The 16,015-nt window shown below is 33.8% G+C and overlaps 3 protein-coding genes across 3 annotated transcripts in view; 2 read left to right on the top strand and 1 right to left on the bottom strand.

The window, feature by feature from the left end:
• Window positions 1–3,409: 3,409 nt before the first annotated feature.
• LOC111641279 (LIM/homeobox protein Lhx2-like) lies at window positions 3,410–9,362 on the top strand. Its single transcript, XM_023387431.1, has 5 exons — window positions 3,410–4,038; window positions 4,769–4,999; window positions 5,078–5,400; window positions 8,802–9,025; window positions 9,108–9,362. Exons 2-5 carry the CDS (start codon window positions 4,821–4,823, stop codon window positions 9,324–9,326), a joined length of 945 nt encoding a protein of 314 aa, XP_023243199.1. The 5' UTR covers window positions 3,410–4,038; window positions 4,769–4,820; the 3' UTR covers window positions 9,327–9,362.
• Window positions 9,363–10,484: 1,122 nt separating this feature from the next.
• On the top strand, window positions 10,485–13,443 carry LOC111641280 (LIM/homeobox protein Lhx9-like). Its single transcript, XM_023387433.1, has 4 exons — window positions 10,485–10,690; window positions 10,781–11,055; window positions 12,969–13,162; window positions 13,260–13,443. Exons 1-4 carry the CDS (start codon window positions 10,500–10,502, stop codon window positions 13,410–13,412), a joined length of 813 nt encoding a protein of 270 aa, XP_023243201.1. The 5' UTR covers window positions 10,485–10,499; the 3' UTR covers window positions 13,413–13,443.
• Window positions 13,444–14,038: 595 nt separating this feature from the next.
• LOC111641273 (protein obstructor-E-like) overlaps window positions 14,039–16,015 on the bottom strand; it is a 4,230-nt gene continuing 2,253 nt past the window's right edge. Inside the window, exons 2-5 of the mRNA XM_023387426.1 lie at window positions 15,677–15,874; window positions 14,887–15,087; window positions 14,384–14,588; window positions 14,039–14,307 (exon numbers count right to left, since the gene is read on the bottom strand). Of these exons, the coding sequence (XP_023243194.1) occupies window positions 14,232–14,307; window positions 14,384–14,588; window positions 14,887–15,087; window positions 15,677–15,874 (680 nt within the window). The 3' untranslated portion in view covers window positions 14,039–14,231. The remainder of the gene's footprint in view (window positions 14,308–14,383; window positions 14,589–14,886; window positions 15,088–15,676; window positions 15,875–16,015) is intronic.

Raw genomic sequence — 16,015 nt, 5'->3', positions numbered from 1 at the left:
TTAATAAACCAAACAGAATATTGTTTATTATCAATTATTTGTGTCATAGAGGACGGATGGCCGAGCGGTCAAGGTGGCGGCCTACCGCTCTGGGGATCGAATCCGGGGGGTTTCGTCCAGATATGTCGGGCCCCGTCTCTCACCATCCGGTCGCCCCATTGTGGATCTGGCCGAACCCATAATGGACTTGCTAAAAGAGGCCCTCTTAGTGCCCACAGGGCGGGACGAGTTGAAAAAAATTTGTTATTTATGAATGCAATATCTAAGATTTTGGTGGTTTAACCTCCTCACATTCATCCATTGAGAATCACACTCTCTGATGGTACAGTGCCCAAGTGTCATCGTCGGATCAAAGGGATTAATTAATTTTGTGCGAATTTTCCCTTATATATGTAAAAAAGACGTACACAGATACATTTATAAGGGAGGCATGCTTTCTCTAAGGGGAGACATGGTTTCTCTTATTACGGCATAGATTAAAGTCACTATAAGGATGACAGAGATCTGCACCCATACATGCAACCATGATTTTATGGCCAATCTTTGGAAAATCCGCGGTAGGTGATCTCGGGAGCCTTTGATCTCGAGCTTCAATAAAATCAAAAATTAATAGAAACTCTTAATTATTTTAGCGGTTTTTGTATAGAATCACTAAAATTTGTGAAATATAACTTTACACAGCTGGTAAATAAAAGTATTTCGTAATTTGCTCGTCAGATGTCACTAAAGTCATTCGTTTCTTAATTAATTTAATACCAAATGCTAAAACAAATAAGGAGCAAAATCTATTTAAATTTCTTCTCAACGACAAATTTTCAGTAATTTTCAATAAATATATTATTAATTTAGAACATTTATAGCTACAGATAAATTTTTACGTAGCGTGTAATTTTAATAACTAACAATTCATTCAAACTTAATACGATAGATGGCAGCACGCACTTACATATCAAATAATAATAATAGTAACAAAATAAATAAATAAATAAATTTTTAATTAAAAATAATTTAAAATTTCTGTATTTAATACAGAGAAAGTTAATTTGTTTCTTCCCAATTTTAATAAACAAGCATCGATAATGATAATTCACACAATTGTTCATATTTGACATAACAGATGGCAGCACGTATTAAAATATCAAATATCATTATCATCACCGAAATAAGTAAATAAAAATAGTTTAAAAAATTATTTCTAAATTATAAATAAACTTAAACGTCATTAAAGTATCTGTAAATCAATTAAAACTATGAAAAACTATAAATATTCTTATAGTTAAATATATAAATTATTTCAGGTAGAATTAATAAATTATTTAATAAATAAAAAAAAATTACAAATAACTATTCAAAATATCTATCTAATATAAGAAAAAAAAAATCATTACTATCTTCTTAATTTTAATAAATAATCATCGATAATGATAATTCACATTTAACATAACAGATGGCAGCACGTACTAACATATCAAAAAACACTATCATCACTAAAATAAATTAAAAAAAATTTTTTTTTAATTAGAAATAAACTTAAATATTATCAAACTATCTAAAAAACCATTAAAATTATGAAAAACTATTAAAAATTTTTTTATAATAATATATGGATTCAGCAGCTATTTATTATATTAAAAAAATTTAAATAATAATTAAAAATTACTTATATATAGAAATTTAATTTATTTCTTATTAATTCATATTATTTTTTTTAAAAAATGAGAAAAATTCAAAGGATTAAAGCATCATTTTATTATTAAAACGAAAGAAGACACTGGCTAAAATATTAAGAACAATAATTAAAGTAATTATTAAATTGAAGCGATAGAAAATTTGATAGAATTAGAAGAAAAAAAGAAAAAATATCATCAGATATTTCTTTATTTTTTTTTTTTTTCCTTCTTCTAATTCTATCAAAAATTCCTCTTTTAAGTTATTAAAAATAAACAAGTTAAGGATTATTTCGATTAATTAAAAATAATTAAAAAGAATATTTTTATAAAAATCATTTATTAAAATTAATCTGTAAATTTTTCTCTCTTTTTTCTTCCTCCCCCCTTCTTCTTCTTCTTCCTCTTCTTCTTCTTCTTCTTCTTAATTTTCTCCCCTTTAAGACGTTACTTCTATGTCTTAAATGGCGTGTAATTTTAATATTTTTCGCTTAAAAAATNCCCCTATAACACTGTTGATAATTCCGTTTTATATGAATTCCATGTTGTACGAGTCACTTAGATTTTACAAATACGTGTGTCGGACTGTGAACGGCTGACGTATTTGTAAAATCTAAGTGACTCGTACAACATGGAATTCATATAAAACGGAATTATCAACAGTGTTATAGAGGGGGTCGACTGGTATATTAAATTGTTATATATTTAACATGAGGTATGTGGGTTATAAAAGTCGATTGTAATCGCTTGAAGAAGAGAAGGATGAGGAGGAAGGATGTGGATGATGATTTCTTTTTCTTCCTCTTCGTTTTGACGAAAAGGAGAAGAATAGAAGTTTTCTTCTTCTTCTTCTTCTTCTTCCTTTTCCTTCGATTTGTTCCTATGTCTCAATAATAAAACAATAAAAGAAAAAATGGAGAAAAATCTCATTACCTTCTCTCTTATCTTCGTTATTTATTTGGAGGAGGAAAAAAATGAGAAAAAGAAGGATGTCATTCTCTTCCTCTTCATTATTCTCCTCTACATTTATCATTCGTTCTAAAGGAGAAGGATGAGGAAGAAGGACAACCTCATTAATTTTTCTCTTCATTCTTTTCCTCTACTTTCATCCTTTGTTCTGAAGGGAAAGGACGAGAAGTCGAATCCTATTCTATTCTCCTTTAATCCTCCATTTTCATGTTCAATTCCGAAGGAAAAGAGATCGTATTCTCTCGAGGATAATGGGATGAAGACGGAGTATATTATTGTGTTTATAACATATAAACACGGATCTAAATTCAAATTAAATTAAAATTAAACCTTTTAAATCAAAAACAATAAAGACTTTTAAATAATTGCATTTCTAAAGTCGTAACGTCCCCCTCTTTCAAATTCGGAAAGATGAATGAGAAGTAGTGGAGCGATATCCTATAGTAAAGAAAAAGGAAGCAATTTTGTGGGATCCCCGCCAATAAAGGGCCCCAAACAACAATAAAGGGCCCACCAATAAAGGGCCCTTTCACACAACATTATACGTGGGGCCCCCGAATTAAAAATTCGTCTGAGCCCCACGAAGGTATAACGCTCTATTGATGAGAAGATGCACAGTACAAATGTACTTTATTTTCTTGTCTTATAACCCTTATAAGTTGCTAGAAATCTAGAAATTCGTCCTGATAGAGGGTTATGTAATTTGATTGACGCGCAACAATTAAAAATTCCCATTGTAATGCTACAATTTCCATTGAAACTATTAAATTTGTTGAAGAGAAAAGAGAAATTTATTCTTAATTTCTCTTTTATCTTCGTATATAAAAAGTGATTCTCGTTTTAACACTTCAAAACAAATGTCTATTGTCTAAACAAATCAGTAGTTTTCCTTCAGAAGTCATTGAAAGGACCCCGCGAATGACATTCTTTTCGTCATACAACTCGACTCTGTATCATTTAAAAAACGTCACAGAGATGTCCTCCCCTATCAATGAGGAGGACTTTTCTTTTGTTTAATTGTCGCTATTATTGAAAGGACCAAATGGCAGCAATTAAAAAAAAATAAAGGGGGGAAGGAAGGGAACCATTTCCCATTGAAACGACAACAGATTTAATCTCAAAAAAAAACTCTTTACAAAAGAAGAGAATTATACAAGTGAATAACATCTTCTATCTTACGAATTACTTTTAAATATTTACTTATAGAAATCCATGAGGGGTTAAATGAGATTCCTCTGCATCGGTTCCTTTGGCTCCTCCATTGGCTCCTTACCTCTCTTCCTATTGGTTTTCAACCGTCACGTGAACGAAAGGTTGACTCTTCGATGGAGAATCGAAGACCAAATCGTCATGGGTGGACTTTATTAAAAGAGCAGCTTCTGCTTCGACACCATTCTTTAAAGTAAGTGACTTTAAGAATTTTAATTATCCTTAATAAGATTTGTTGTGTTTGATATTATATGAAGTGTTTTTTTTTTCCTCTCGTTTAATAACATTTATACCACTTTAATGATGAAAAATTACTCAACCGAGACTAATAATAACATTACAATGTCTTTTCCTCTTCATCTTCCTCGGTTATCTTCATATTTTGTTCTAAAGATGAGAAGGATTATAAGAGGAGAATCTCTTTTTCCCTCTTCCTCTACATCTTCCTCATTTAAGATGATGCTTTTTTTAAATTCTAAAATCACGTTTAAACTCGTAAAAATTTTATAGATTTTATTGATTATTTAAAAAAATAACAATGAAAAACAATAATTTAAGCCGTAGATTTTTTAAAATAAACGTTAACAGCACACGAAAAAAGTGTCCTGTAACGACTTATATTGTTCTTTTTAACCTCTTAAAAGACATTAAAAAAATATTTAATTAATTCATAAAAAAATCATTTATATCTTCACTCCCATCTTCTTTTATTTTTTTACTTCATTTAATATCTTTAAAAGTGGTTTAAAGTGTTTTTTTAACACGTAAAAACGCTGATTTTTAAGCTTAAAAATCAGCGTTTTTACGTGTTAAAAAAACACAAAAAGATCGAGGAAGATGTCGCGTAGATTTTAATTCTTCTATTTAAAAAAAAATAAATAGTGTTATTTACTTATTTATTTATTTATTTTTGTATTTTAAAGACAATACGTTTAACAATACAATGGGTATTTCTACGTGACGTCAATTAAATCAATGGCTGTAACTTGTGCTGCTTGTGATGTTCGAATTACCGATCGTTATTACTTGTTAGCAGTGGATAGAGAATGGCACATGCAATGCCTCAAGTGTTCCCTGTGTAAGGAACAATTGGATTCTCAAACGTCTTGTTTCTCTAGAAACGGCAATATCTATTGTAAAGTCGACTACTACAAGTAAGTCAAACACTTGGAGGAAGGGGGGGTGTTGATAAAACAAGTGTTTATTAACAAGAAAAATTCCATTTTCGATAGGTTATTCGCCTCGAAAAATTGTGCCAGATGCCATCTGACAATATCTGCAACAGAATTAGTTATGAGGGCACGCGAATACGTCTATCATCTCCATTGTTTTACATGCGCCACGTGTAACAAGACACTAGCCAAGGGAGAATACTTCGGTTTGAGGAACGAAATTATATATTGCAGGCTTCATTACGAATTGCTGATGCAATACGAATTCCCTACGGGGGGTGGACTAGAAAGTGTCAAACCACTAAAGAAACCGAAGTGTGAAGTTCTGTGTTATTTTCCAGTCAGATTGCCAGATAAATCTTCCAACGAACGGACGGATACAGGTGAGATATGATTGAATTTTCTTCTCTTCCCCCCATCCCTTCTAGTAAATTCTAGGTTTTTGATTTTTCCCCCCCATCCTCCTCCTCTTCTTCTTCCTCCTCCTCCTCCTCCTTCTACGTTATATACATAAACACATACGCTGCTGCTGCTGCTGCTGATGCTACTGCCAAGGGGTGGAAAGAGAGGATAGAGGAGAGGAAAGAGAGGGAAAAAAGTCAATCTCCTTACAAAGATTTTGGCGAAAAACAAACGTGAATAAAGATGCCTCCTTTATTAGTTGAAGCCGAAACGATAGAATTTAATTTGGTAGAGAAGGAGACACGGAAAACTGTTGTTTACTGCCTGCCGTGATAGACAAGTCGGTAGAGGATTGGCTAGGACGAGAATTGGTAGGGAGCCGATCGGCTTACGTCTTTCTCGTGTCACATGTAATGACGTGGCCGAAGATCAAGAGAGCCAATTACAGCGGGAACTCAGATGTGGGGATTATCAGTGCTCCTGTCCTTCCAATAAAAATTAATTCTCTCGACACAACTGTGATCATGCATAATCGGATCGGTCCAGATTATGTCAGTACCGCCAAAGGATTATCTATTTGGTCATTCTCACATAATTAGATGTTTTGTAACTCGATACAACTATCGCTGTTGATGATGATTTTTTTTTTTTTTTTCCTTCTTCCTCCTCTTCTTCTTCTTCTTCTTCTTCCTCTTTTATTTTTCTAAAATTCATTATGTTCTAGCGAAATTATACATACGTAAATTTCTTTATATTCTCTCTCTCCCTTATTGTTTATTGTTATTCTTTTAAGTGTTTTATCCGCGTATAACGTTAATTAAACTTGCGTAGTTTGGGGGGTGAAATATTATATTCTCGCTTCGATTTAAGGACGGTTGTATGCTGGTCTTTCGCTTTTTTTTTTTTTTTTTTTTGGTGTGTGGACCTCGCTATTGCGTGTGTTTATTGGCGTTAAATCGAAGTTCGTTTAACGCTCCTTTCTCCTTGTATATGTTAATTCGAATTAGGGAAATACCTCGTCTATACCGTGTATTACGTGATAGTAGCTCTTACTGACACGTTACGCTACTCTATATAATATATTTCTGCACTAAAATGAACCCTCGATATAGCGAATACCCGATACAATGAATAAAGTTTATTCGTTCTTGTTATTCTTTATGTAAATAATGAATTTTCGATACAGTGAATGAGTTCTGGTTCGCTATATCGAGGGAATACTGTACTGTACAACACTACTACTGTATGTTATTATATTATAGTAGTATATACTAGTAGGCCTGTATTTATCCTTATATATACTGTGCTAGTTACTTATTAGTACTACTGTATTGTACTGTATAGTATTATACAATACAGTAGCATTATGTAATGTATAATACAATCGCTACCGTATTATAGTGTATACTTTGTATGGAATGACACTAGTTGTGTATGCTAATATAGGATATTGTACTACTGTAGCCTAGACTGCAGTAGTAGGCCTACCAACATTTTAGGCCCTATGCAGACGCGGAAATAAAGGCCTTCCTGTGAATTTCTGGCCTCTTCAGGCCCTAAATACTGATATTGTGTTATCCATTTCCGATATTTTATATTGATAGTTTAATGTATGGCTGTATATTTTGTTCCCCGGCCTTTTACCTTCCTTCTTGACAAAATGGGGCCGAGTTAACTGGGGCCTATGCAGTCTTATAGTCTTTATTATGGTAATTTTGAATTTTAAATAGAAACTGTTAATCATTTTTGGGATCTCAGAGGGCCCTAAACAATGAGCAATAAAAAAAAATCAATAAAACAGAAAGCAATTCTTCTCGTTTATATATATATATATATATATAGGGCCTCTTGCTGTGTGGGGCCTCAAATACATTCGCCTATAAAGTCAAGACAAATGGCGAAAAAATCTTTTTATTTGTTCTATTGATTTACTTGAGAAAAATGTGATGGGGGCCCTGATCAGTCGAGTGAAGGCCCTAAACTTCTCTTCCATTAAAATACACCAATAAAACTAATAGAACAAACAATAACGATTCTTTTTTAATCATATATCGTGTCTTATTTTACTTAGAAGGCCCCAAAATTCTATGTTTTGGGGCCCTTTTGCATTATATACAAAATATTTACAGTATTTTACTACTGACAAGTGAATGTTTTACGTAAATAGGGATATAGAGAGTGGCCCACCCCCCCAAAAGCCATTTAATCAAGGTGTAGTTAAGATGGTTGTCGTGTTATTTAAGTGAGATTTATAAGCTAGTTTATATCCTGGCTATGTCTAGTTGATAAAGAAAGTTACTCAGCTGTTACTCTTCTCTGCTGACAAGTGAACTGATTCATTGCCAGTTTGTGTGTTACACTTGACGATAAAATGTCTCTAACAGGATATAAAATTAGACACTAAATTAATTCCTAACGACCTCGTTGAGCTACTTTCTATAAATTCAACGGAAAGAAAACACTTCCAATTGAATAATTAACACGTTTTTCATCCTTTAAGTATACTTAATATACGCATAAAAGTCTAATTTATGTAGATTTAAAATTGTTAAAGTCTTTCATCCTCTATATACGAGGCCTTAAAAGGATAAGGCCCTACGCTGTAGTGGATAACACCGCGGAATACCGGTTGCACGGGTTTTCTTCACGTTAGTAATACGTAAATAGGTGCTCCCGAGAGGCCTTCCCCCTTTGCAGATCGCGTGGCCCTACGGTATATATATGCTGTATCCTTACAGAAAGAGGCATAAAGCTGTAGCTTATGTTAACAGAATGTAAATAATTAGATATTTAAAAATATAGGGATTGTATATAGGGTAAAAATGGCGCTGCACTTTCGAGTTAAAGACGATAAAGTTAATTAGATTCGAATGTGATGTAAACTGCATATTTAAGCAGTAATTTATGGTATAAAGGAATGTACCTCGCATGGAATCGATGATAAGTTAAGTCTTAGTAAGTTAGTAAGCGTTATATAGAGTAATTATAATTAAAGTACCCCTATTTAATGATGTCTAGATATATATATACCCTTATTTAGCAGTCCAGATGCAATATGGTGGCACTTCAAGACATGCGGAAGACACACCACAATGGCACTTTTGGCGCTGTAAGCAATTTGTAGGCCTACTAGAAACCTTAGCAATACAGAGGATACTGTTCAAAGGGGCCCATTCTTCATGACGAACGATGTATTAATCGATGGTTAATCAATCCTCTTTGATTCTTTTTCTCCTTTGCATTGTGTTAACATCTTTACAGAACGTTCCGGATAAACCACCCAAACGCCAGAAGTGCCACAGTGGTGAATTTTAGTACTAATTTATTCAATTAAATCAAATTATTTTTCGATTTAAATACAACATTGCTAACCTTTATTCAGGTTCGACCCGCGACGAGAACCAAGACAATGGTATCATTCAATTGCCAAATGTTAATATATCGACAGGTCATCATCAGATGTCTCGTCCGAAACGGTTAAGAACCTCATTTAAACACAATCAAATACGTACCATGAAGTCTTATTTTTCCATAAATCATAATCCTGATGCCAAAGACTTGAAGCAATTATCTCAGAAGACAGGTTTATCTAAGAGAGTCCTTCAGGTAAATCGTCTTGTATCGAATTTATATGTGTTGTAACATATATAATTCTATTCCTCTTCTATATTTTTAATATTTTATTCAGGTTTGGTTCCAAAATGCCCGAGCTAAATGGAGAAGAAATCTATTGAGACAGCAAACACTAGGACCTGAAATCGTTCAGGATTCTAAACCTTTAGTGGAGATGACGTCTCAGGAACGTCACTGTACCCCTTTGTTGTCTACTACGGAACTTTTAGAGGTGCAACCGACACCCATAACGCAAGTAGAACAAAATTTTCAAAGTTTGGCCAACATGCTTTGAATGTTGTCTTCTGTTACATATCATCATGAATAAATATGTTCTCTGATAAAGATTTCTTTGTCTCCAATCTCTTAATTTTATTAAGAAACGTGAAATTTAAACGTTCCTCCAACAATTTAGCAACTTATCCATTAATTAAACTGATTAAATTACCTTTCACAGCGGATTTTTTGGTGCAAAAACTTGTAGAAAGGCGTAGAGAATACCAGTCGACCCTCCTATAACACTGTTGATTATTCTGTTTTATATGAATTCCATGTTGTACGAGTCACTTAGATTTTACAAATACGTGTGCCAGGATGTGAACGGCTCACGTATTTGTAAAATCTAAGTGACTCGTACAACATGGAATTCATATAAAACGGAATTATCAACAGTGTTATAGGGGGTCGACTTGTATGCTAATTTTGCATGGATTTTACTGTAATTTTAGTACTGTATACAGGAATAAGGGAAGAAGAAGATGGAAGACGTATGGGGCCTCTAAAAAAAGGCCCTAAATTCTGTTTCTATTCGCTCGTTTTATATGCTTAGACATGGAATGAGAGAGGAGATATTGCCCTTCTGTCTGGGTTTAACAGAGCAATATTTATTAATAATTTACGACTTTAAGGTATAAAATAATACAAATTAAAGCACGGGAATTAGAAATTATAATTTCTAGTTTACTTTATACGATTTTAGACAATACGGGAATTCACATTACTGTGAATTATACATAAAAAACACGTGTATATTAGTCACTTTAATCCTCGTAAGTAGTAATAATTTAATGAATAAATTAATGATCCCTTATGCAAAGTGAAGCAATAGAACCTCTCACTTCATCCACGCGTAAAATTTATATAAATTATACTCTAAAATATCGAAAATTTCTATAAAATTCCCCCCTAACTATCATATATATAGCGTTCTTCCTTACGTGTAGATCATACGGCGTGTAATTCCACCTTCACCTATTGGATTCCAAGACACGAAATTAAAATAAGGGAAGTACACGATGTAGATAGACACACACACGGATGGATCAATAAAGAATCCAGTCGAGCCATGCGTGTTGCTAAGAGTAGAAAATGGGTCCCGTTGGTCGAAGCAACGAGAGGAGGCGGGTACAAACGTAACGCATTTTCCCGCCTTAAAGGCACACGATGTATCTCAGTTTAGGGTAAAGTAATGGTATCGAAAGAGGGTACAAAATGCGCCGGTTGCGGTGTATTAATTAAGGATCGATACTATCTTTTGGCCGTAGATAGGGAATGGCACATACAATGCCTTAAATGTTCCCTTTGCCATCAAAAACTCGAATCTCAAACCACGTGTTTCTCCAAGAACGGTAATATTTATTGCAGATATGATTATTACAAGTACGTTTTCTCGTGTTATACGTCTTAATTAAATCATTGTATAAGTATATATAGGCTATACATGTTATACAATTTTCTTATGGTTACCAGATTTGTATCAATCAAAACTTGCGCCAGATGCCAGACGGCCATCTTGGCTAACGAATTGGTTATGAGGGCAAAGCATCTTGTCTTCCATTTATCGTGCTTTACCTGTTTTTGGTGTAATAATTCCTTCAATCGTGGAGATTATTTCGGACTTAAAGAGAATGGTGTCTATTGTCACAGGCATTTTGTATTGACGAGTAAAGATGACAAGTTGGCACTCCATCCAAACTCCTCTAAGAAGTGCAAATCGTTGAGGAAGATCGAGCGTGATAATTACGGTAAGTGTTAAGTTTTAATATCCTTTATAATACATTTTGTCAGTTAAGTAGGGGGAGGGAGTTTGTATCTTTCTATAAATCACGCTACGGATCGTATCGTGCCATTCGTTTAACAATGCGAATTGGCATTCGCGTGTGTCTCGGAGACCTAATTTGCATAATTTCTCTTCGTTGTGTTTTAAATACGCCAATCACGGAGAAACCGGAGAGTCGTTTGGTTAGGGCCTCGCATTTAAGAGGGCCTCGACTAAAAAGAAAACTTATTTAAGAAATATTTTAACGGCCATTCGTTCTTTTATAACGGAACCTTCGAAAGAGAAAACAAAACCTCCGGGCCTCTTCGCTCTCTGAGAGGCCCTATACTTAAATTAAACGTAGATTTTTACGCTGTTTTAATGTATTATTTTCTTTTAATTCTAGTCGACATAACTAGAAGATTCTACTTGTTGTATTGAAAGGAATGAGGCCTTTCATTTTATAAGTAGTTTTTTTTTATATATATCTTACAAAACTAAGGCCCTATCGAGTTACGAATAAAAGTTTTGATGGCCCTTCTTGTCCAGGCTCCCTCCAACTTGCCCCTTTATCCAGGGATGGCTCGGATATCGGATTTTTTGGGCCTCATCCCGAAACCCCGTAAAACCTCCAGCCGGCCCTGAACTTATAGAGGCCTTAGCTTATATATAACCCTCTTAGGCCTTGATTCTAATTAATATATATATATATATTTCTTGTAATAAAAGTGAAGAAATTAGCATTTTGGGGCATATTTCTTGATAAATTATCTGTTTTTTTCAATAGGATAAACTAAGAAATAGATGATTACATGAACATCTTGTGTCATATAAATAGGAGCATCATCATCATCATCACCATCCTTTAAGTAATAATTATAATTAATATAACGTTTAGTATTTTAAATTTGTAGGTTATTGTGCTTAATAATTTAAAAAAAAAAATAGAAGCAAAATTAGAAAGATAACTTGAAATCTGGGGCATTGTAACAATGGCGACCTTCACGCTTCTTCCAAAGTTTTCTTTGCATTTCTTTTTTCTTTTTCTCGTTGCAAAAAAGAAATAAATCCCGTTAAATAACGATAAATTACATTTACAAGAAATGCAATTTGTAATTTTTGCAAGAATAAGTTTGTAAATTATGAGTTTGCAGCATTCAATATAACACAAACTGCTCTATATCCGGTGTTTATTGCGTAAAATTGAATGAAATTTTAGGCTTTCGAAGTAGATTTTTATATACTTTTAAAAGCGAATAAGATAATAAAATGCAAGGAAGAATGCAATGTTGCATTTTCTTCACGCTACGGTCCAAAGAAATGAGCTCGATTTCGATCCAAAACTTTGAGAGAAAGGATGCAAATGATGGAACTTCTTCCTGTTTTTCTCTAAAATTTACAAGGATAAACGCAAATTAGCTGGAAAGTATGCAAGGAAAGAGAAAGAAGTAATGCAATATTGCATTTTTTCCACTCCGTTTCGCTTCGAAAACACGCAAATTCCTCCCAAAAATATGCGAGGAATACGTAAGCAAAAAATGCATTATTGCAACGGAAAATGCTCCAAAACGTGCAAGGAATAAGTGGCATTTTAATTGCATATTATAGAGCAAATTCGAAGCAAAATACTTAAATAGATTCTCTAATTATTGCACGGATATTAAGTCATCCGCACGTTACTTTTCAAGCGCTAAACGAAAAGAAAAAGAAAAATTACTTAATTGTAACCTTTTATAGATCCTATATAACCCTTGCGCGATTAAAATAGATAAATTAAATGTCCTTGAATTATATATATAGGCCTAGATAAAGGATTAAATAATTAGTCTAAGGATACAGTTAACTTTATCAGGAAAGATTTTAACCATAAGTTATCTGTCTATTATAACGTGTCTTTAGATACCATTCAGCCTCCAGTACCTTCTTTAAATCCAATAAACGAAGGAAATCAGAAAGCCAAAAGGAGGAGGACGACATTTAAAAATCATCAATTGAAAACCATGAAATCGTACTTTTCCTCTAATCAAAATCCGGATGCAAAGGACCTGAAGCAATTAGTACAGAAAACGGGACTTTCAAAGAGGGTACTTCAGGTAAATCTTGGATTTAGAAAAAAAATAAAGTGTTTATTGATGTAAATACGTGTATAAAAGAAAGAAAAAACAATTTGGTTTTTTTTTTACTCTTCAGGTTTGGTTTCAGAACGCTCGAGCGAAATGGAGAAGAAATCAAAACCGAGAAACCATGGAGAGCAGCAACACTCAACAAGTAGAAAGATTGTGCGAGCCTTGCCAAAAAATGGTGATAATACATCAGGAAAGTTCGCCAGATACTCGTTACTAAAGAAGGGAAGAGAAAGGGACAAAAAAAAAAAGACACTTAAAGTGACTCTAGTTTGTAATTCGTGTGTCTGAAATGTTGCTGTAGACTAGATCAGGTGCAGCAGACGACATTAATCATTCGCTTGTCAAGGTAGATTTAGCAACAAACGGTTCTTTTATGACTGCGTGTGGTCCAGCAAAACCAATTAAGGCGATGTGTTGCCTTCTCATGCCAACGTTTAAAAAGGTTCTATTTGTAGAAAGCCAAAGTTACAAAATACGGATCGGAACCTTCTTCTTAATTGATTGGTTTTCTCGTTGTACTTGATGGATCTTTCGTCCAATAAAAATTCGCGTTGTTTTAACCCGTTATATTTTTCGTTTTTGTATCGTTTTCTAGATATATATATATATATATATATTTATTTTTTTTCAAAGAATAATAATCTTATCTGGACGATAAATGTGATGCTGTCCTGCTTGACATTCGTTGCAGGAAACCTTCACTAATTAGACTTCCTTCCTTCTTCCTAACGCCATGCATGCAGACAAGAGCAGCAGGGATTATAACAGATGTTTCGAGATCGTACATTTGTCAATATTATTATTTAAAAAACGTCATAACATTCGTTTTTTTTTATTGGTGGAATAAATGATTTTAATATCTTAAAAAACCTTCCTTCAAATTTACAAGAATGAATGATAAATTATATATATAAGAATATTCACGATACTGTACTAATATTTAACTTAGGATCCGTACGTTTTAACGTCATCTTTAGTGAGGTGTGACGTCAAATTGACGTACTACAGTACTATCGAATCTTATTTAATACTATTTTTAAATGTAGTATAACGTTGGTAGTTTCTTATTTAATATGTCTTTGTACGGAGAAGTTCTCTTAAAGAAACCAACACTGGAATTTAAAAACAAAACAAAAAATGATTAATTAAACGTTTATAGGAGAAAGAATAGAAGAATGCTACACTTACCATTCGGGTACGTTACTCGGTTTGTCGCACTGTGACGTCACCGAATTAAACACCATGCCTTTCGGACACGTCCTTAGCATCACTTCGAAAGAATAGAGACAAACGAAATATTTATTACAGTCGGTAGGGTGAGGATATCTTGGGGCTTGTGCATATACCTGTAGATGTACAGGGGTGTATTTGGGGCAGCGAAATCCATGCGAGACTGAAAAACCAAGCCTGGTGTTAAATATTTGTCCGGATACTATACACAAAGATGAAGCTCTCCCCCACCTTTCTAAATGTACATCTTGACGTCATTTTCTGACACTAGTTGCATCTGTTTTTCTCAGAGTGGTGTACACTTTGATCTTTTTACGCTTCTATTATGATCAAAATGACATAAAAGTGTACATTATTATTATGAGAAAACGAATGGACTTAGTGTTAGAAAATGACGTGAAATTGCAAGCTATATTGTGACGAAACAAATACACCTTATAGTATACTTATATACTACTTACTGTGCCTTGTTATCCTGCAACGTTTAACTAAATGAGGCCATTGACAGGTTCCAGTTTTGGGATTAAATGCCAGACCAGGTTGACAGGTAAGACTTTTAGCTTGTCCGTCCACACACATCCAAAAATAACTGCAATTTTTTGGATCCTCGTGAGGAAACAAACCGAATTTATGAGGGCAATGAGGAGTTTCGTACGGTTCTTCTACACGAGACAAAAGTAAAATGATTAATTAATTATACGTCCAATAATCATTTATAATTTAATTACAATTAAACGCACGCGAGACGATCCTTAAGACTAATTTGAATATTACAATTGTTAGGATTAGCGTAATTTACGTACGAATTTTAAGGATTTAACACTTAAAACTACGCAAATTCGACGTTTTTCATCTGTTAAATACGCAAATTGTTGTTTATTAAGAGGGGCGATTTTGGGCACGTGTCCGTGGCCCCCCATTTAAAAGCCTTTCGGGGCCTCGGACACGCATAAACACAATAAAACCTCGATATATCGCCTTCCTAACCCGTGACACCCTAGTAAAAGCGCCGATGAATACTCGGTATCCTCCCCGTAAATAAAATTCTTCTGTATTGCGAACTACAAAAATCTATGATTTTACAATTTCAGTATCGTGTATTATATGATACAGGCCGTAAAAGATCCCCTTAGACAAGCCCTAGGCCCTAGACAGAGCGTGACCTGCTAGGGGAGGTCAAGCTCGTCTAGGGCCTAGGTCTTGTCTATGATAAAATCGTCACTATATTTAGGAAGGAAAGTAAATACTGACGTCTTCCTTTCCTGTTTCCGCAATTGACATGAAAGGGGTAGTCGCAGTTCTCGTACAGTGGTGTCTTGGCCGTGAATAGTAAACCATCTCCACACATGCGCATTTTCGGCTTCCCTTTTCGGCATTCGTAGTATTTGTCACACTGGTACGGGTCCGGAAAAAATCCATAAGGAAACGGGCAGGTGAAGTTCACTTTAGCTACGAAACACAAGCCATTTGTTACTCGTTCTGCCATCTGTTGGTTTTAAAAGTAACTAAAGTGCTGCATTTAATTCTTTTATTTATTTATTTTTCTTTAAATTAATTAAATATATATATATATTTATAATTAAAAATTAA

This window comes from Centruroides sculpturatus, unplaced genomic scaffold, assembly GCF_000671375.1.
Source record: "Centruroides sculpturatus isolate CEXI.00-Female unplaced genomic scaffold, Cexi_2.0 scaffold1520, whole genome shotgun sequence".
NCBI lineage: Eukaryota > Metazoa > Arthropoda > Arachnida > Scorpiones > Buthidae > Centruroides > Centruroides sculpturatus.
The sequence above is the reverse complement of the archived record's forward strand: the minus strand, read 5'-3'. Positions and strand labels throughout refer to the sequence as shown.